General features: G+C 47.1%; 1 protein-coding gene across 22 annotated transcripts in view; it reads right to left on the bottom strand.

Moving 5' to 3' along the window:
• TEX14 (testis expressed 14, intercellular bridge forming factor) overlaps positions 1 to 21,146 on the bottom strand; it is a 137,618-nt gene that overhangs the window by 44,798 nt on the left and 71,674 nt on the right. For all 22 annotated transcript variants that reach the window (XR_012425578.1, XR_006693058.2, XR_012425584.1 and 19 more), the window contains 8 exons: positions 19,219 to 19,300; positions 17,507 to 17,637; positions 16,564 to 16,677; positions 14,374 to 14,497; positions 12,135 to 12,313; positions 5,624 to 5,775; positions 2,733 to 2,923; positions 2,138 to 2,288 (listed from right to left, as the gene is read on the bottom strand). Coding sequence is in view for 14 of the 22 variants with exons in the window: in XM_045375100.2 (XP_045231035.2) it covers positions 2,138 to 2,288; positions 2,733 to 2,923; positions 5,624 to 5,775; positions 12,135 to 12,313; positions 14,374 to 14,497; positions 16,564 to 16,677; positions 17,507 to 17,637; positions 19,219 to 19,300 (1,124 nt within the window). In the remaining 8 variants the exon portion in view is untranslated. The remainder of the gene's footprint in view (positions 1 to 2,137; positions 2,289 to 2,732; positions 2,924 to 5,623; positions 5,776 to 12,134; positions 12,314 to 14,373; positions 14,498 to 16,563; positions 16,678 to 17,506; positions 17,638 to 19,218; positions 19,301 to 21,146) is intronic.

Raw genomic sequence — 21,146 nt, 5'->3', positions numbered from 1 at the left:
GATGAAGCAGCCCAAGTAATGAGGTTACGGGGCCACCCTGGAGGCCTCCAGCACTGCTGACGGAGAGTCAGAGTGAATGGTCATTTGGCTGGAATTGGAAGGCCTGGGTTCCAGTTCTATAACAAGTTCTCTGTGATCCTGAACAGGTTACAACCTGTCTGACCCTTAGTTTTCTCATCTGTAATATGAAGGAATTAAGCCTGACGACTGCAAGGTCCTTTCCAGTTCTAAATTCTAAGGTTTTCAAATGTACTAAAATGTAGTAAAACTGCTTGGGCAAAGTGGCTCACACCTGTAATCCAAATGCTTTGGGAGGATGAAGTGGGAGGGCTGCTTGAGGCCAGGAGTTCAAGACCAACCTGGGCAACGTAATGAGACCTCATTTCTAAAAAAAAAACTTTTTTAGGCCAGGTGTGGTGGCTCATGCCTGTAATTCCAGCACTTTGGGAGGACCAGGTAGGAGGATTGCTTGAGTTCAGGAGTTCAAGACCAGTCTGGGCAACATCGTGAGACCTTGTCTCTACTAAAAATTTTAAAAATTAGGCTGGGCGCAGTGGCTCATGACTGTAATCCCAGCACTTTGGGAGGCCGAGGTGGGTGGATCACGAGGTCAGGAGATCGAGACCATCCTGGCCAACATGGTGAAACCCCATCTGTACTAAAAATACAAAAATTAGCTGGGCATGGTGGTGCGTGCCTGTAATCCCAGCTACTTGGGAGGCTGAGGCAGGAGAATCGCTTAAACGAGGGAGGCAGAGGTTGCAATGAGCTGAGATCATGCCACTGCACTCCAGCCTGGCGACAGAGCGAGACTCATCTCAAAAAAAAAAAAAAAAAAAATTTAAAACAATTAGCTAGGTGTGGTAGTACACACCTGTAGTCCCAGCTACTTGGGAGGCCAAGGCAGGAGGATTACTTGAGCCTGGGAGATTGAGGCTGCAGTGAGCTATGATTGTACCACTGCACTCCAGCCTGAGAAACAGAGTAAAACCATGTCTCAAAAAAAAAAAAAAAACCTTAAAAAAAATTAGCAGGATATGGTGGCATGTACCTATAGTCCTGCCTACTCGAGAGGCTTGAGCCCAGGAATTGGAGGCTGCAGTAAGGTATAACTGTGCCTCATACTCCAGTCTGGGCGACAGAGTAAGATCCTGTCTCTTAAAAAAAAAAAAAAAAAAAATGGTAATTTTCTTCTTTAAACTATTCCAAATTCTCTATAATGAGCATTTTTATTTGTGAAACAATTAGATAAAATTTTAAGAGTAATCATGCTAGAAATAAACTCAATTATTATGACTTAGTTCTAGATCCACACTAGGTATATATATATGGAGCCCAAAAAGTTTACCTTAATAATTCCAAGGATCTTGATTTTCTTCCTAAGGCATCCATCTTTTCCCAGTATAAGTTGCATCTACAGTGGCCAGGCACGGTGGCTCATGCTTGTAATCCTAGCACTTTGGGAAGCCAAGACAAGCAGATCACTTGAGGCCAGGAGTTCAAGACCAGCCTGGCCAATATGGTGAAACCCTGTCCCTACTAAAAATACAAAAATTAGGCCAGGTGCAGTGGCTCACATCTGTAATCCTAGCATATTGGGAGGCCAAGGCAGGCAAATCACCTGAGGTCAGTTCGAGACCAGCCTGGCCAACATGGAGAAACCCTGCCTCTACTAAAAATACAAAAATTAGCCAGACGTGGTGGCATGCCCCTGTCATCCCAGCTACCCAGGAGGCTGAGGCAGGAGAATTGCTTGAACCTGGGAGGCAGAGGTTGTAGTGAGCGGAGACCCTGCCACTACACTCTAGCCTGGGTGACAGAGCAAGATTCCCTCTCAAAAAAACAAAAACAAAAACAAAAACAAAACAAAAATTAGCCAGGCAAGCTGGTACACACCTGTAATCCCAGCTACTCAGGAGGCTGAGGCATAAGAATCTCTTGAACCCAGGAAGTGGAGGTTGCAGTGAGCTGAGATTGTGTCACTGCGCTCCAGCCTGGGCAACAGAGCTAGACTTTATCTCACAAAACAAACAAACAAGTTATATCTACAGTTTAGAGGAGTCAATTAGTTGTAGCTCATGTGACTCTCAGAACACATTTGTGTCAAAGTAACACAACCTGTGAATTAAGGCCATACCCATTTCCTTTAGCTCTATGATTTCCATGTCAGGGGTCTCTCTGGTATGTTCTGAAGTCAGTCCTAGATAGACATTGACATCAGGATGGAGTCCATATCTCTGCACTCTGGGGCTCTCGGTTGGTTGAGTTCTCTGGGTTCCAGTAAAATCCTGTAACACAGGGAATATTGTCAAGGACATAGTCTCAGTCATCCTGAATGTCACTGGTGCTTTAGAAACCATCTAAGTATCTGATAAACTCCCTCTTAGTCCTGTTGGGTAGACTGACTTTAGTCCTAATTAACTAGTTTATTGTAATTGCCAGTACCTTAAAAGCAATAATAATAGCTACCATTCATAGAATCTCCACTAAGTGCCTGCAGTGTGCCCCTACTATGCCTATGTGTTGAACCTCCCTAGCTCCCTTCCTCAGTTCCATGCTGCTTTCACCAAGTTAAGCAGTTAGGCTATTCTCAAGAACACAGAAATAGTGTAATAAAATGAGAATTTCGAAAATTTCTTATAACCTGGTCTCCAGCTTCTTCTTAGTCTCTAACTCCCTACTTTCCTGAGTTAGGTAAGCAGAAATAAACTCCCAACAACTTCAGGGCTTGCCTTTAAATCATTCTTCAGAATATACCGGATATCTTGAAGGTTCATAGTTCGGTCTTTCTGCTTGATGTGGATGCCCAACTTAACAATATCATAATAAGGTTTCGGAAGCCTCACATCAGCTTCTAAATAATTCCCCAACACTATGGCTTCTTTAATAACTGAGCCATCTAAGCCATTCCAGGGTATGTCATCTGTAAGGAAAAAGTCATACAAAGGAGTAACATTAGAAAATCAGAGAGTAGAGTGGGGGGAAAAGAAATTAGATGAAGCTGGGTAACCTTAGGCAAGTTACTTAACTCCTTTATTTTTTTTTTCTAACCCACTGTACTTTAGAAACAATTCATTGCTTTATATATTAATTTCTTTCTGTAGGAAAACTACCCAGAGGGGCCGGGCACGATGGCTCACGCCTGTAGTCCCAGCACTTTTGGAGGCCGAGGTGGGTGGATCACGAGGTCAAGAGATTGAGACCATCCTGGCCAACATGGTGAAACTCCCTCTCTACTAAAAATACAAAAATTAGCCGGGCATGGTGGCCGGTGCCTATACTCCCAGCTACTCGGGAGGCTGAGGCAGGAGAATCACTTGAACCTGGGAGGCAGAGGTTGTAGTGAGCTGAGATTGTGCCACTGCACTCCAGCCTGGCAACAAAAACAGAAAACAAAAAACAAACAAACAAAAAAACTACCTGGAAGGTCAATTCATAAGTGAGAAGCCACTTTACCCATTTACCAGGGAGATCCCTGCCACAGAGATAGGAAACAACAGTGTCGGCAACACGTACATATGGGCTCCCCGCTGGCACGGGAGCCCAATACTCATCTCACATATATTGTCATTTTGCCTCTGGGACTGCAAACACCATACAAAAGCAGACCTTGGCCGGGCACGGTGGCTCACACCTGTAATCCTAGCACTTCGGGAGGCTGAGGCGGGTGGATTACCTGAGGTCAGGAGTTTGAAACCAGCCTGGCCAACACAGTGAAATCCCATCTCTACTAAAAATACAAAAATTAGCTGGGTGTGGTGGCGAGCACATGTAATCTCAGCTATTTTGGGAGGCTGACACAGGAGAATTGCTTCAACCCAGGAGGCGGAGGTTGCAGTGAGCTGAGATCGCACCACTGCACTCCAGCCTGGGCAACAGAGTAAGACTCCATCTTAAAAAAAAAAAAAAAAAAAAGTCTTGGCCGGGCCTGGTGGCTCACGCCTGTAATCCCAGCACTTTGGGAGGCCGAGACGGGCGGATCACGAGGTCAGGAGATCGAGACCATCCTGGCTAACACGGTGAAACCCCGTCTCTACTAAAAAATACAAAAAACTAGCCGGGCGCGGTGGCGGGCGCCTGTAGTCCCAGCTACTCGGGAGGCTGAGGCAGGAGAATGGCGTGAACCCGGGAGGCGGAGCTTGCAGTGAGCTGAGATCCGGCCACTGCACTCCAGCCTGGGCGACAGAACGAGACTCCGTCTCAAAAAAAAAATAAATACATAAATAAATAAATAAATAAAAAGTATTGCGTGGTGGCTCACGCCTGTAATCCCAGCACTTTGGGAGGCTGAGGTGGGTGGATCACGAGGTCAGGAGATCCAGACCATCCTGGCTAACATGGTGAAACCTCGTCTGTACTAAAAATACAAAAAATTAGCCGGGCATGGTGGCATGCGCCTGTAGTCCCAGTTACTTGGGAGGCTGAGGCAGGAGAATCGCTTGAACCTGGGAGGCAGAAGTTGCAGTGAGCCGAGATCCCGCCACTGTACTCCAGCCTGGGCGACAGAGCAAGACTCTGTCAAAAAAAAAAAAAAAGGAGCCCTTAATGAATGTGATTTTACTGTGTGTGTACGTCTTCCTCTTGAGGGATTCTTTCCATCTTCAGATATGTGACTACTTTCTCCACATCAGAGCAGTGGGTTTGGAAGTACATCCATTTCTTTCAAGTGACACTGTTCATACATCTAATGGACCCAGGGTGTGTTTAATTTCATAGTTTACTTCTCAGAGGCTAGTCTTTCCCCCTAATTTACAAGTTCTCAAGGGATACCTCACAAAGATCATAAGTACTGATACCAATATTCAGGTTAAAAAGTTTGGTTCAGCTGGGCGTGGTGGCTCACACCTGTAATCCCAGCACTTCGGGAGGCCGAGGCGGGTGGATCACAAGGTCAAGCGATCGAGATCAGCCTGGCCAATATTTTAAAACCCCATCTCTACTAAAAATACAAAAATTAGTTGGGTGTGGTGGTGTGCACCTGTAATCTCAGCTACTCGGGAGGCTGAGGCAGAAGAATCGCTCAGACCCGGGAGGCAGTGGTTGCAGTGAGCCAAGATCGAGCCACTGCATGTCAGCCTGGGTGACAGAGCAAGACTCTGTCTCAAAAAAAAAGTAAAAAATAAAAAAATTTTAAAAATAAAAATAAATATTTTGTTTGGATTAAATGCATTGTCACTGATAAGCAGATGGATGGGCTTTGCTGAGTCCTTTTTTTTTTTCTTTTGAGACACAGTCTTACTTCATTACCCAGGCTGGAGTGTAGTGGCGCTATCTCAGTTCACTGCAACCTCTGCCTTCCAGGTTCAAGAGATTCTCCTGCCTCAGCCTCCCAAATAGCTGGGACTACAGGCATGCACCACCATGCCCAGCTAATTTTTGTATTTTTAGTAGAGATGGGGTTTCACCATGTTGGCCAGGCTGGTCTTGAACTCCTGATCTCAGGTGATCCACCCGCCTCAGCCTCCCAAAGTGCCGGGATTACAGGCGTGAGCCACTGCTCCCAGCCAAGAAATCTCTTTTTAGTAAGTCTGTTATTTTCATACAAGTAAGTAACTCCTGTTGGGGGAGAAAAATACAATCTAAGAATAGGGACTTTGGTCAACCATTAATGATCTTGATCTACCTGTTAAAATCTCCTGAATGATCATAGAAAAGCTGTAGATGTCCGACTTCACTGTGGCTGCCTTCTGTAAGATCACTTCTGGTGCGGCCCAGTTGTACAGCTGGGTAGGAAGGGGCACTCGAGTCAGGTCCCTCTGTTCACCTCTGTCCTTGCTAGGGAAGGAAACACACAAGTCAGGGCTCATGCCTTAAAGGGTCTTTCATTCATTCATTCATTCATTCATTCATTCATTCATTCATTCATTCAAAGTCTTGTCATGTCACCCAGGCTGGAGAGCAGCAGCGTGATCTCGGCTCACTGCAACCTCTGCTGCCTCCCAGGTTAAAGCGAATATCCTGCTCAGCCTCCCAAGTAGCTAGGATTACAGGTGTGTGTCACCAGGTCCAGCTAATTTTTGTATTTTAGTAGAGATGAGGTTTCGCCATGTTGGCCAGGCTCGTGGGTCTTTTAATCAACATACTGCATTTGTGAAAACTTTGCCTCTGAAGGCCGACAACCTCTTTGAGCTCCTGGAAACCTAGCTAGACAATGAGCTAATCCACACTGCTTCAGAGCTGTTCCAACACCTGCAATTCCTTACTGTTCCACCTAGGCCCTCTCCCCCAACTTCATCTGGCAACTCTACTGCTCGCCCACTCCACTCAAGTCACAGGGGCCTTCTTTCAGTTCCTCCAACATACCTAGCACATTAGCCCTTCAAGTCTTTGCACTGGCAGCTTCTGCCAGGTATGCCCTGCCCACAGATCCTAGGGTGACTAGCTACTTTTTGTGACTATTTGTCTGAAAGTCACTTCCTCAAGGAGGCCCTCCCTGACTGCCAAAAGTAGTCCTGTTTTATTGGTTTCAGAGCACTTATTATCTGAATTTGTGTTCATTTATTTAGTTTATCATGTCTCCCCTCCATTCTAGAGAGTCAGCTCCATGAGAGTAAGCACCTCATCTGCCTTTATCACTGTACTCCTGGGCTTACACCAGGGCCTTGATGCTTGCTGTTGAATAAATGAATGCAAACTCTTTCAAGAGCCCCCTCAACCCCCATCTGCTTTATCAAAGCCATCTGGGACTTCTCCAACTCCTCATGATTTCTTTTCTGAACTCCTGCCCTTTTGAGAATGCGCCCTCTCAGTTTAGCATTCAAGGGTTCACTCATAGGCTTAAATAACTCATCTTCCCAACCAGACTCCTTAAGAGCTAAGTCAGAGCATCCTAAATGTCTTCTGGCCCAGCAAGAGTCCTCAGGGTAAACTCAGCACTGACTTCAGCCTACAGCTGTCATGACAATCAAATGAGATCATGGATGTAGAAACACTTGGTGAGCCATAAAGCGCTCTTTCATGTAAAGAATTAGTATGAATATTATGGGAGGCATTCAGTCAAGACTTAATGACTGGCAGTTGATAACTAAGAATTAAGCTTTTAAAAAGCAAGTGACAGCAAGTTTTTTGTTAGTCTGGAAAAAGGACAGATTTTAGAGGATGAGATGGGCTTCTCAGATTTGAGCAAACTTCCCTAAATAAAGTTTATTCCAGTAAATCTTTGGATAGAGGGCAGTCAGTTCATGAAGTCATGAAGGTGTAAAAACTAGTATTGACTTTAGTTGTATTGCTGAAAAGTCACCTATGGCCTGGTATAGTGTGAACAGTGTGGATATGCATACAAATTTAATACATAAATATTTTTATATTGAACCCGGGAGGCAGAGGTTGCAGTGAGCCAAGACTGAGCCACTGCACTCCAGCCTGGGTAACAGAGCGATACTCCGTCTCAAAAAAAAAAAAAAAAAAAAAAAAAGGCCAGGTGTGGTGGCTCATGCCTGTAATCCCAGCACTTTGGGAGGCCAAGGCGGGTGGATCACTTGAGGTCATGAATTCAAGACCAGCCTGGCCAACATGGAGAAACCCCATCTCTACTAAAAACACAAAAATTAGCCAGGCATGGTGGCACGCGCCTGTAATCTCAGCTACTCAGGATGCTCAGGTAGAATTACTTGAATCCGGGAGGTGGAGGTTGCTGTGAGCCGAGATTGCACCACTGCATTCCAGACTGGGAGACAGAGCAAGACTCTGTCACAAAAAAAAAAAAAAAAAGGAGCTGAAGGGTAGGAGAAACTGTTGTATCACTTTTATACCAAGAGATGGAACACCGTCCTTGACAATGACATTCAACAAACTGATATGCCCTAGTAGAGTGTTACCAAAAATAAATGTGGGATTGAAGGCTATTTTGGGTTGGTGAATAATCAACTCATGTTATCAGCTTTCAAAGAAGGGTATGTTGTTTCACCTGCAATGGCTTGCTGACTGACATTTCTGACACTTCTACCTGAAGTTCCATCCTGAGGTCACTCCTAGACATTCACAGACCCTTGGTTACCTCCTACCCCCTCACTTGGCCAGTTGTTGACCCCAGCAACTCCATGCATTTCACTTTATTCCCTCCCATTTTGGCTCCATGGTCACCACTAGGCCCTGTCTCATGGTCTCCTGGCTGGTGTTCCTGTCCTCAACCTCCAATCCATTCTGCCCCTATGTCCTGGAGACATCCTCTGCCAACTGGTTAAGGCCCATCTATGTCTCTAACCAATCAATTGGGTAACTTCACACTATTGCTTCACCCCTGGGTGGCTCAGTTTCCTCAACTATATAAGGACAGCATTGGGCTGGGCCATTTCCAAAGTTCCATTTCATTCTAGGATTCACATTTCTATTGAAGAGCAAAAGGAGAAGAAACTGTGGGACCTTTCTCTCTACATCAGATGGCGCTCCATCACTGACAAAAGTGCACACCCCCTAGCTTCCACTGCTCCTCAACACACATAGCCAGAGAGGTCAACCCTGCTCTGAACCATTTCAAATTCTTCCTTCAACTAGGTCATCCAATCATTTAAGAAACATTTACTGGTCAGGTATAGTGGCTCACGCCTGTAATCCCAGTACTTTGGGAGGCCAAGGCAGGAGGACTGCCTGAGCCCAGCAGATTGAGATTGTAGTGAGTCACTATACTATTGTCTGGGCAAAAGAGAGAGATCCTGTGTCCCCCACCCCCAAAAAAGAAGGCTGGGTGTGGTGGCTCGCACTTGTAATCCCAGTACTTTGGGAGGCAGATCGCATGAGTCCAGGAGTTCAAGTCCAGGCTGGGCAACACGGCATGACCCCATCTCTATAAAAAATACAGAAATTGGCCGGGCGCGGTGGCTAACGCCTGTAATCCCAGCACTTTGGGAGGCAGAGGCAGGCGGATCACAAGGTCAGGAGTTTGAAACTATCCTGGCTAACATGGTGAAACCCCATCTCTACTAAAAATACAAAAAATTAGCCGGGCATGGTGGTGGGCACCTGTAGTCCCAGCTACTCGGGAGGCTGAGGCAGGAGAATGGCGTAAACCTGGGAGGTGTAGCTTGCAGTGAGCCGAGATCTCACCACTGCACTACAGCCTGGGCAACAGAGCAAGACTCTGTCTCAAATAATAATAATAATAATAATAATACAAAAATTAGCCAGATATGATGGCATGTGCCTGTAGTCCCAGCTACTCATGAGGCTGAGGTAGGAAGATCGCTTGACGCTGGGAAGTTGCACTGAGCTGAGATCGTGCCACTGCACTCCAGCCTGGGCGATAGAGCAAGATCTTGTCTCAAAAAAATAAAAAATGAGGCCGGGCGCGGTGGCTCAAGCTTGTAATCCCAGCACTTTGGGAGGCCGAGACGGGCGGATCACAAGGTCAGGAGATCGAGACCATCCTGGCTAACACGGCGAAACCCCGTCTCTACTAAAAACACACACAAAAAAATTAGCCGGGCGAGGTGGCGGCGCCTGTGGTCCCAGCTACTCGGGAGGCTGAGGCAGGAGAATGGCGGGAACCCGGGAGGCGGAGCTTGCAGGGAGCTGAGATCTGGTCACTGCACTCCAGCCTGGGCAACAGAGCGAGACTCCGTCTCAAAAAAAAATAAAAAAATAAAAAATAAATAAAAATAAATAAATAAAAAATGAAAAATATTTACTGAGCACTTACCACATGTGGCAGGCCCAGAGCTGGTGATGAACTCCCCATCTGGTGGGGCAGACACACTTGTATAGAAATGACTGTGGTACATTTGCGTGAAGCAAGTGAGGAGAGGAATATGCAAAGTGCCTCAGGGGATAAGGGCATCAGTATAGACTACACAGAGAGTGTTGGGAGACTGTTTCTGAAGTGAGTTTAAAAGGCTAAACTGGCGTGTGCCAGGTATTCCAGATGCAGACAGCAGTGTAGTGAAAGTGCCTTCAGATGGTCAGGAGGGAGAGGGGCAGTTAGGAGATTGGCACTATGGGTGGAGTCCCACTTGGGAAGGCTTCTGCTCCCTGAAAAGGGGTCTGGACTTAATCTTGCAGGCAATAATGAGACCCTGAAAGCTTTTAACTCAGATTAAAAATGGACCAGATATGAAGCTGAGCAGCTCAACTAGTGACAGTTATCTGGCCTTTGCCTGTTCTCATCCAGAAAAGTGCCATGGCTCCAGTCATACCCTAACGGCTCCCCTGCTTTCTCTTGCCCCATCACAGCCCCTTCTCCATACACAGGAGCAAGAGGGAGGATTTTTTTTTTTTTCTTTTTGAGATGGAGTTTTGCTCTTGTTGCTTACGCTGGAGTGCAATGGTGTAATCTTGGCTCATCGCAACCTCTGCCTCCCGGGTTCAAGAGATTCTCTTGCCTCAGCCTCCCGAGTAGCTGGGATTACAGGCATGCACCACCACGCCTGGCTAATTTTGCATTTTTAATAGAGATGGAGTTTCTCCATGTTGGTCAGGCTGGTCTCAAACTTCCAACCTCAGGTGATCCACACACCTCAGCCTCCCAAAGGGCTGGGATTACAGGCATGAGCCACCATGCCCAGCCAAGAGGAAGGATCTTAACCTACAAATCATCCGTGACACTATAATGCTCAAAAATGCCTATCCTAAGAACACATCCCAGTGTTCTTAAGATAAAATTCAAACTCCTCACCAGGGCCCACAAGGCCAAGCACAACCTGACCTCTGCCTCCTCTCCATGCAGAGGGACAAGAGGCACTCCAGGTCTGGGGAAGTGAGAGCCTTTTTGTTTCATTTGTTCAAAAAACGTATGTTCAGGGCACAAATGCAAAGGCCTGTTCTGGGCATCTGAGATATAGCAGTAAATAAAACAGAAATCCCTGCCTCATGGAGCTTTTCATCTTTGAGAGAAGTTACAGAGTATGTGACAAGCAAAGATCTGGTAAGAGACCAGAAGCAAAGCATCAGTGATGGGTAGGTGGCAGACAAGGGTAAAAGGAAGTAGGTGGGTCTAGGCAAGGGGTCTGCCCAGTGGCCAAGGCCTCACAGAAGAGCAGAACCAATACTGGCCCAAAGGCTCAGAGCTGTGGATGGCAGTAAGGAAGTACAGGGGAGAGCCTCTGCCTCTCAAAGCTTGGAGGCTCTCAGGAGGACTTTGACTCTTGCCAACAGGAAACTAAGCCCCCTTACCAATTCCTGAATTTTGACTGCCTCTCTCACTGTGCTGAGCCCCTTGAGGGCAGAGAGTGACCTCCGTCTATCCAGGCCAGTGCCTGACCCAGATGTAGGTGTGACAGACCATTAGGCTCATCAGCACCCATCACCTTCTCTCCTTCCAGGATGCACAGCTAAGGGACAGTTCAGCTTCCCTCCAGTAGAAGCTAACTGGTCTCTGGCCACTGCAAAGTGGGAGGCAGTAACATACCCATTTCAGACTGGCCCCAAACCCCACTGTGTCCCCTCCATGTTCTTTCTTGCTTGTTGACTGGCAATGCAAAGAATGCAGTGGGGGATCAAGGTCTGAAAGGTGGTGAAGCTACAGATTAGAGTGACAGGGAACACTGTCCCTGCCTCCAACACACACTGGATTGCCATGTGAGTGAGAAATATACCTTGTTGTGTTAAAAGTTGCTGAAAGTGCTGGGCGCAGTGGCTCATACCTGTAATCCTAGCACTTTGGGAGGCCGAAGTGGGAGAATCACCTGAGGTCAGTAGTTCAAGACCAGCCTGGCCAACATGGTGAAACTGCATCTCTACTAAAAACACAAAAATTAGCCAGGTGTGGTGGTGAGGACCTGTAATCCCAGCTACTCGGGAGGCTGAGGCAAGAGAATTGCTCGAACCCGGGAGGTGGAGGTTGCAGTGAGCAGAGATTGTGACACTGCACTCCAGCCTGGGCAACAGGGCAAGACTCGTCAAAAAAAAAAATAATAATAATAATAATAAATAAAGAAAAGCCACTAAAAATGTTGGAGTGGATAATTATAGCATTTATACACATTAGCTAATACGAGATCATACTTGTTAAATGTTTATTAAAATGTCTCCAAATTCCTCTAGCCTTGGCAGACAGGGTAAGGCATTTGAGACAGGTTCATCAACTGATGGGCAGGTTCATCTCACCAATGAGGAGTCCCACCCAGATCAGATTCTATCTCTACAGGAGAGGTCCCCAAGGGAGACTGCCTTCAGGACAAAGTTCCACTCCATGTTGTGCCCACCTTTCCAACATGTACTCCAGGTTGGTCAGCCTCGCTTCACCTGGGGAGACGATATGGACAGCATAGGAGCTGAGGGAGCGGTGGATAAACCCCTGGGAATGCAGGTATCTCAGGGCGTCAGATATCTGGAGCAGCAGGTGCACGATCACCTCCATGTGCAGCACTGGGAACTGGGATCGCTGCAAGCAAGAGATAAAATGTCAAGGAAAAAAAAAAAGGACTGGGGCTCTGACACTGTAGCATTTTGTGATTTCCAGTCTTTCCATATGATCCTCACGGCTACCAAGGATCCCCATTTTAGAGATGGAGAACCTAAAGCTCAGTGAGGCTAAGTGAAAGGCCTGACGTCCCAATGACTCAGGCCCCCTGGATCCAAACCTGGATTCCTTTCCCTCAGCTGAGCTGCTTCATACCACAAAAAATGAAAATAAATTTCTCAAAGTCTGTTATGTGCATCCAGGATTGGCCAGGGGAAAACTGACAGGGGAGGTCCCCCCATACCACCAGTAAACCTGCCCTGTCCCCTCCCTGTCCAAGCCCAAGCTGCTGGGGAGAACCTAGAAGCTCAAAGGACCCTGCAGGATGCAGATAACCAATTAAGTCCTACCCCAGTCAGATGAGCCAGAAAGTGCTTTCTAAGGGGACAGAAAGTCACTCACATCAATGCACCTGGCTGACTAAAGTCTTAATGGGTCTCTCCCCCAGAGAAATGGTCTTTAAGGTAATACCCTCACTCAAGGGGGAAAAACAAAAAAACAGAATAGGATGTCCTCAGGCAGAAAGAATGGCAAGCCATTTGGGGGAAGGGCCCTTCTTGGGGTCTCCTTATTTATATCTAGAATCTTTAGAGCAAAGTTACGGAGGAAAAAACCTAAATACTCCAAGAGCTCTCTAAACCCACATCTCAGGCCGAAGCACCCTTCCCAGGGACTCTATACAAGCCAGGAAAGATGTCTCCCAACCCCAAGGAAACTTGAGAGGTGAGAGGGGAGTGATACAGGCCTCTAAAGAAAAAACTGGCAGAGCACAAATGAAAATGTAGGAAAATAAAGCCAGTGGTTGCTGGATTATAGTTAGTCAAAAGGTGTCTGTGTTCTCTGGGTCCATTGCACTCTTAGATGTCTGATAAAGAAGCAGGACTAGGCTGGCCTCAGTGGCTCGTACCTGTAATCCCAACACTTTGGGAAGCTAAGGCAGGAGTTCAAGACCAGCCTGGGAAAGCAACATAGTGGGACCATGATTCTACTAAAATTTAAAAAATTAGCTGGGTGGGGGTTGGGTGCAGTGACTCAAGCCTACAATCCCAGCACTTCAGGAGGCTGAGGCGGGTGGATCACCTGAGGTCAGGAGTTCAAGATGATCCTGGCCAACATGGTGAAACCCCGTCTCTACTAAAAATACAAAAATTAGCTGGGTGTGGTGGGGGGTGCCTGTAATCCCAGCTACTTCGGAGGCTGAGGCATGAGAATTGCTTGAACCAGGGAGACAGAAGTTGCAGTGAGCAGAGATCATGCCACTGTACTCCAGCCTGGCAGACAGAAGGAGACTCTGTCTCGAAAAAAAAAAATTAGCTGGGCATGGTGGCATGCACCTGTAGTCCCAGCTACATTGAAGGCTGATGCAGGAGGATCATTTGAGCCCAGGAGCTGGAGGTTACAGTGAGCTATGATCTCACTACTGTACTCCAGCCTGGGCAATAGAGCAAGACCCCGTCTCAAAAAAAAGCAGGACAGGCCGGGCACAGTGGCTCAAGCCTGTAATCCCAGCACTTTGGGAGGCCGAGGTGGGTGGATTATCTGAGGTCAGGAGTTTGAGAACAGCCTGGCCAACAGGGTGAAACCCCGTCTTTACAAAAAATACAAAAATTAGCTGGGCACGGTGTTGGGCACCTGTAATCCCAGCTACTCAGGAGGCTGAGGCAGGAGAATCACTTGAACCCAGGAGGTGGAGGTTGCAATGAGCCAAGATTGCGCCACTGTACTCCAGCCTAGGCAACAGAGGGACTCTCTGTCCCTCAAAAAACAAAAAAAGTAGAACTGACAATAATACAACCATACTAGTTCTGACCATGTGCTTATCAGCCTTAAATAGCATGTTACACAGCCCCTATAAAGCAAAAGAATAAAGATATTTATCTTCCATGCATACAGCAATGGGATCGCCACAGCTGGGGCAAGAGGGTAAGGAAGGAAGAAATTGGGAGGGCAGCAATGGAAAATCCATGGAAACAGCAGTTTACTCGTTCATGAAGGACACTGAACAATGTGCCAATAGTGATGCGCTCATATACAAGGCGAGTTTTCTCCAGGTCCTGGGACAGACACACAGCCATCAACTGTAGCAGGTAGGGGTGCCGTAGCTTGCTGCAAAAGAAAAGAAGCTTCAGAAAAGGCAGGGGAGAGGAGGACATAATGAAAAAATGGGCATAGGCCTTTTGAACACATTCTAAACAAATACCATTTGTATACGATGTTTCCTTTTCTTTTTTTTTTTTTTTTTGAGACGGAGTCTCACTCTGTCGCCCAGGCTGGAGTGCAGTGGCTGGATCTCAGCTCACTGCAAGCTCCGCCTCCCGGGTTTATGCCATTCTCCTGCCTCAGCCTCCCGAGTAGCTGGGACTACAGGCGCCCGTCACCTCGCCCGGCTAGTTTTTTTTTTTTTATATATTTTTTAGTAGAGACAGGGTTTCACCTTGTCAGCCAGGATGGTCTCGATCTCCTGACCTCGTGATCCGCCCGTCTTGGCCTCCCAAAGTGCTGGGATTACAGGCTTGAGCCACCGCGCCCGGCTTTTTTTTGTTGTTTTTTTTTTTTGAGACTGAGTCTCACTCTATTGCCCAGTCTGGAGTACAGTGGCGTGATCTCGGCTCACTGCAACCTCCGCCTCTTGGGTTCAAGCAATTCTACTGCCTCAGCCTTCCAAGTAGCTGGGATTATGGGTGACCACCACCATGTACAGCTAATTTTTGTATTTCTAGTAAAAATGGGGTTTTGCCATGTTGGCCAGGCTGGTCTTGAACTCCTGACCTCAGGTGATCCACCCACCTTGGCCTCCCAAAGTGCTGGGATTACAGGCATAAGCCATTGCACCCAGCCTTTTGTATACAATGTTTTCTAAGAAAATAGGATGAGGTGTTGGTAAGGGTTTCTGTTGGAATCTGTGGTCCTAACTGATGAGACCCTGGGAGCTTAGAGCCATCAATGACAACAATGGCAATGTGGCTAAGAGCTCCTGTATTCTTTGCATATATCATCTCAGATCCTAACAACCACCTGCAAGAAATGTATCATTATGCTCATTTTATAAATGAGGAGACCAACATCAAGGAAATGTCAGGGCCTGGTGCAGTGGCTCATATCTGTAATGCCAGCACTTTGGGAGGCCAAGGTGGGCAGATCACTTGAAATCAGGAGTTTGAGGCCAGCCTGGCCAAAATGATGAAACCCTGTCTCTACTGAAAATACAAAAGTTAGCCAGGTGTAGTGGCACATGCCAGTAGTCCCAGCTACTCAGGAGGCTGAGGCCCGGGAATCGCTTGAGCCCAGGAGGTGGAGGTTGCAGTGAGCCTAGATCGTACCACTGCACTCCAGCCTGGGTGACGGAGTGAGACTCAATCCCCACCGCCACCCCCCCAAAAAAGAGGAAGAAATATGTCAGGAATTCATCCAAGTTTGCACACCCGACTCAGTCTCATGTCAAAGTCTATGATGCCCAGGCTCCTTCTTAAAGCTTCCTTTGGTCCCTTCAAGTCGATTTCCACAAAAAAAAGAATGTAGCCCCTCTACATGCCTCCTGCAGGAGTTGAGGAGCCTTCTCAGGAGAAAGCTCGATGAGCCTGGGTCCACTGAACGAATGAATCAAGAACCTGTCCTAGCAAGTGCAGAATGACCTAACTCTGGGTCCACTGAATGAATGAATCAAGACCCTGTCCCAGCAAGAGCAGAAGGACCTAACTCTGGAGCCACAGGAGCCCTAAGGTCCAGAGATCCATGAGCCTGTCCTCAATGGACATGAGACATGTCCTCAGACATCTGGATCTTAAGCAAGCCATTTCTCTATGAAAACAGGATAGCCACATGTTGTCCTGATGGGTACAGGGCCCAAAGAGGGTGGGACTCAGGGATTGTAGCATAATAACCAGAAGGGCCTGCACGGAGGCTGCCGCATTCAGAGACATGGGTTACAGGGCAGCTGACAGACACAGGCCCTCACCACCACTGTCCCCACTGCTCAGGCTACTCATTAATTTCTCTTCCTCTTTCTTGGCAGCCCTTGTAAGTCAAGTCAATCAATTTCAACAGTCAGGAAATGCTGAGACTGAGAGGGGTTGGAGCTCCCTATCCCAGGCACAGAGCTGAATAGCCCAGAACCTGGGTCTGTAGAGAGACCTAGACCTATAAGGGGCCTGGGCCTTGGGCTTCCTTCTCACCTGCTGTGTTCCTGCTCAGCAATTAACAAGTCGGCCAGCCGCAGCTTGCTGCAGTGTGGGTGGGTGGGGAGATTTAGCTCTTTCACTGTGACCCTGCTCCCGTTCCATACCAGGCTACAAGGACAGGAAAGAGTTTCAGCAGAAGGGAGTGAGCAGCCACTTACTCCTTCAATGAATGAGCTTTCCTAAGCAAGGACCAGAGAAATGGTCTCTACACAGAACTTGCAATGCCCACTGGGCACTACTGGGTCCTCCCTCCCACTACCCCCAGCTACTAAAGCACCTTGGAGAACTTAGGTATAGGTGGTGGGAAGTCGTCACTGAATGCAAGGGAGGGAGTGACTTGATCAGGTTTGTATTCAAAAGCACAATGGTACCGGCAGTGTGGGGAATGGGTAGGGGAGGGGTGGTCCAGAGAATGGGAAGCCAGTTAGGAGACCAGTCCAGGTGAGGGATGGTAAAGACTTGGGCAAAGGCAGTAGCAATAACACAGCTTCTATAGGGGCTTCGTTACCCTTGGCCTGTATCAGAGGCAAGATAGTCACTACCAAGCTGCCTCTAATTCTTTAGCAAGCAAAGACATTAAAATATTGTAATGAGTAATCTTTCAGAGCAGTGGTTCTCCCCCAGAGGACATTTGGCAATGTCTGTAAGACAGTTTGGTTGTCACAGCTGTGGGGGCTGTAAGGGACTGTAACTGGCACTAATGGGTAGAGACCAGGGGCTTCTAAACATCCTACAATGCACAGGACTACTCCCAACAACAGGATCATCTGGCCAAAAATGGTAATAGTGTCCTGGCTGAGAAACCCTGATTTAGACAGATGTTCTAATGTGTTCCCTGTGTTTGAGTAGAAACTCCCCACATATAAGGAAGTCACATGCAGCCCACACTCTTCCCTTGAAACTCAATCAGACCTCCCACTGGCCAGCCCCCACTTACTTGGTCATGACCATGTAGGGACCGCTGAAGAAAGAGAAGGTGGGCTCATCATCAGCTTGAATCACTTCCTTTTCTCCAATGACCAGAAGAGATCCTAGATAGGCGATCTGTGTTGCCCCTGTGAGATAAAACTGAAACCAAGGCATAGCCTCAAATTAGGGGGAGAAGGGAGGAAAAGCAGAACACATCCGGAATCCTATCAACCAGCTAAAAGAATGATAATTGCTATTTATCAACTTTCTGAACACCCCTGTGCACTAGGCCCTTTTTTTTTTTTTTTTTTTTTGAGACAGGGTATCACTCTGTCACCCAGGCTGTGGCATATGACATGATCTTGGCTCACTGCAGCCTTGACCTCCTGGGCTCAAGCGATCCTCTCACTCCACCCTCCCAAGCAGCTGGGATTACAAGCATGCACCACCACACCTGGCTAATTTTTTTTTTTTTTTTAATAGAGATGGGCTTTTGCCATGTTGGCTGGTGTCAAACTCCTGGGCCCAAGTGATCCACCCACCTTGGTCTCCCAAAGTGCTAAGATTATAGACGTAAGCCACCAGGCCTCACCACAATTCTTTATATTATCTTTAATCTTTCTAAAAACTTTCAAGGTTGTATGTTATTTCCCTTTTATTCTTTTCTGTGAAGAAACTGAGGCTCATAGAAAGAAGTCAGATGCCTCAAGTGCCATGGCTGGGACTGAGAAGCCCATTGTGGCCCCCACAGCACCCAGGATTGTGTGCGGCCAAATCAGATATTCCTCCTCCCCGCCCCCCCAAGGCTGCCTCAGCACAACAAACAGAACGCGCAGTAGGGCTAGGCGAGTTGGCTCATGCCTGTAATCCCAGCACTTTGAGAGGCCAAGGTGGGTGGATTGCTTGAGTCCAGAAGATTGACACCAGCCTGGGCAACATGGTGAAATCCCATCTCTACTAAAAATACAAGTAACCAGGCATGGTGGCACATGCCTGTGATCCCACCTACTTGGGAGGATTGAGGCACAAGAATTGTTTGAACCCAGTAGGCAGAGGTTGCAGCAGTGAGCCGAGATCGCGCCACTGCACTCCACCCTGGGCAACAGAGCCAGACTCTGTCTCAAAAAAATAAAAAATTTTTTTAATTTAAAACTAAAAATTAATTAATTAATTAAAAGATCATTTTCTAAACTTAAGTCTAGCCCAGGGTCATCCAAGGGAATTCTCTGGGGGTTTCACAATTTGTTAGTAAGACAGCAATACTAAGAGATACCTTTCCCTCAATAGGGACAAAAAAGAAAAGAACGGCCGGGCGCGGTGGCTCAAGCCTGTAATCCCAGCACTTTGGGAGGCCGAGACGGGCGGATCACAAGGTCAGGAGATCGAGACCATCCTGGCTAACACGGTGAAACCCCGTCTCTACTAAAAAATACAAAAAAACTAGCCGGGCGCGGTGGCGGGCGCCTGTAGTCCCAACTACTCGGGAGGCTGAGGCAGGAGAATGGCGTGAACCCGGGAGGCGGAGCTTGCAGTGAGCTGAGATCCGGCCACTGCACTCCAGCCTGGGCGGCAGAGCGAGACTCCGTCTCAAAAAAAAAAAAAAAAAAAAAAAAAAAAAAAAGGAAAAGAACACCACTTTGGTAAGGATAAGGAGGCAGGAGTTGGACAAAGGTAGGAGATGGGGCCCGATGATTCTCCAGTTAGTCCTGCAAACACTGGCTGTCAGTGGCAACCTCTTACCTTCCCAAAACCAAAGCTGTAGATATTTTGAGCAGAAATGACTCCAGCTTTAAGCAGTCGGTTAGGAGAGCCATTGGGGTTTCTAGAAATATTTAAAAGAGGAAAAAAAAAAAAACTCAATTAACCACTCATATCCAGAAGAATAATGCTGAGCCAAGTTTTCAGAAGGTATAGTTGATTTTGTCTTTACTGCTAGACTTTTTGTTACAAAACTAGAGATGATGTAATAGCCAGCCTCTGAGAGGGCCTCTATGATTCTCACTTACCAGTATGCATAACCTTGTGTAGGCGCTCACAGGTCAGACGGGGTTGACCTGTTAACTCATTTTTGACTGTTAACAGTGCAAAACAGTGATGGTCTGTCACTCTGAGGCTAAATCTACCAAGTCTTTGGCCCTGATCTCTCTTGGATCATTTGCTCTGCCAGCTGCCATGATATGAGGACATGATATGAGCAGCCCTAGGGGGAGGCTCAATGCCCAGCACCAATTTGCCAGCCATGTAAACGAGCCATCTTGGAACTGAACTGTCCATCCTCAGTCAAGCCTTCAGATGAATACAGCCCTAACTAACATCTTAACTGCAACTTCTTTAGAAACTCTGAGCCAGAACAACCTAGTTAAACCATTCCCTGATTCCTGACCTACAGAAATTGTGTGAGATAAAAATGTTGTTTGAGGCTGCTAAGTTTGGGGGTGATTCATTATACAGCAATAGATAACAAATACAGATGGTCAGAGTTGGAAATAACCATAAGCACATCGTGTTCAGTTTTTTCATTTTATAGGCAAAAAAATGAAGCCCAGGAACAGGAAACTTGCTGGCCTGAAGTCATAAAATGCAGCAGTGACCAGACCCTGATGTTGCTCATTCCAGCCACTGTTCTTCTCACATTCCACACCCAAACCATCACCTGTGCATCAGGGTACCCCTTCACTGAAGTTGTCTTGGAAGAAGGGGTGATGCCTCGTATTTCTTTGGTTCCCAGAATCTGGCATGGTGCCATGCAGTAAGTGCTCAGTTAATGCTTGCCAGTTGAGTACTTTCAGCTCAGACTGAAGGAAAAAACAACCTACCACCACCAGAGGCACTTTCCTTTTCTTGGCAAATGGCAAAGGAGCTGGGGGACGGTGCATATTCAGGGCCAGCCTACCTCAGGTCTGTGAGGCCCCACATGCCACTACTAGAGAACACATGTAAACGCTTTACTTCTTTTCTATTTCCTCAGCAACTCATCAGTGCCAAGCTGTCCCGTATCTGCTTTAAGCTGCTATGCTATTGAGGAGAAGACTCTGAAGTTTAGACTGAGATAAACTGAGCATCCCAGTTTACACCTGGTATCTCAGCACCATTATTGATAGTCTCCCTTTCACTCTGGAAACAGCCAACAGATAATAAGCTATATGGTCACTCTCACTTGAGTAGACAGGCCCTAAGAAAAAGGCCACTTTTCTACACCAAATCATCAGCCTCTTCTTAAAATAAGGCTTATGTGCTTAGGCCTCAGAAGATCTAAGAGACAGTGAACCGTTTCTTGCCCAGGGGAACAGAACTTGTGCTGACAGTGACGATGTCAGCCTCCAGCAGCAGTGGAACTGGGGGTAACCAGTGACAAGGCCTCCTGCCTTCCACTCTGGGATCTCTGGGCAGTACGTGGCTCTTTGGAGCGGAGAGTTCTTTTTAAGCAAAAGAGCCGAGTGTTCTCAAACAGTGACCTGGACAACAACTGCAGTTCAGATCAACATTTCCTGCTCTCCTACCTAAATTTCTCAGCACACATCTATATAACTAAACTCGGCTGGGTTAAGGGGAGAAAAAACTAACTTCAGTCATCTACAGCCATTGGTCCTCAACTCAGTGCTTTTCTTCTTTTCCCAGTACAAGCTCTGTGCAAACACACGTGTGAGGAATCTTATCTGACATAGTAC

This window comes from Macaca fascicularis, chromosome 16 (genome assembly GCF_037993035.2).
Source record: "Macaca fascicularis isolate 582-1 chromosome 16, T2T-MFA8v1.1".
Lineage (NCBI taxonomy): Eukaryota > Metazoa > Chordata > Mammalia > Primates > Cercopithecidae > Macaca > Macaca fascicularis.
Note: the sequence above shows the minus strand (reverse complement) of the source record. Positions and strands in the feature narration are given on the sequence as shown.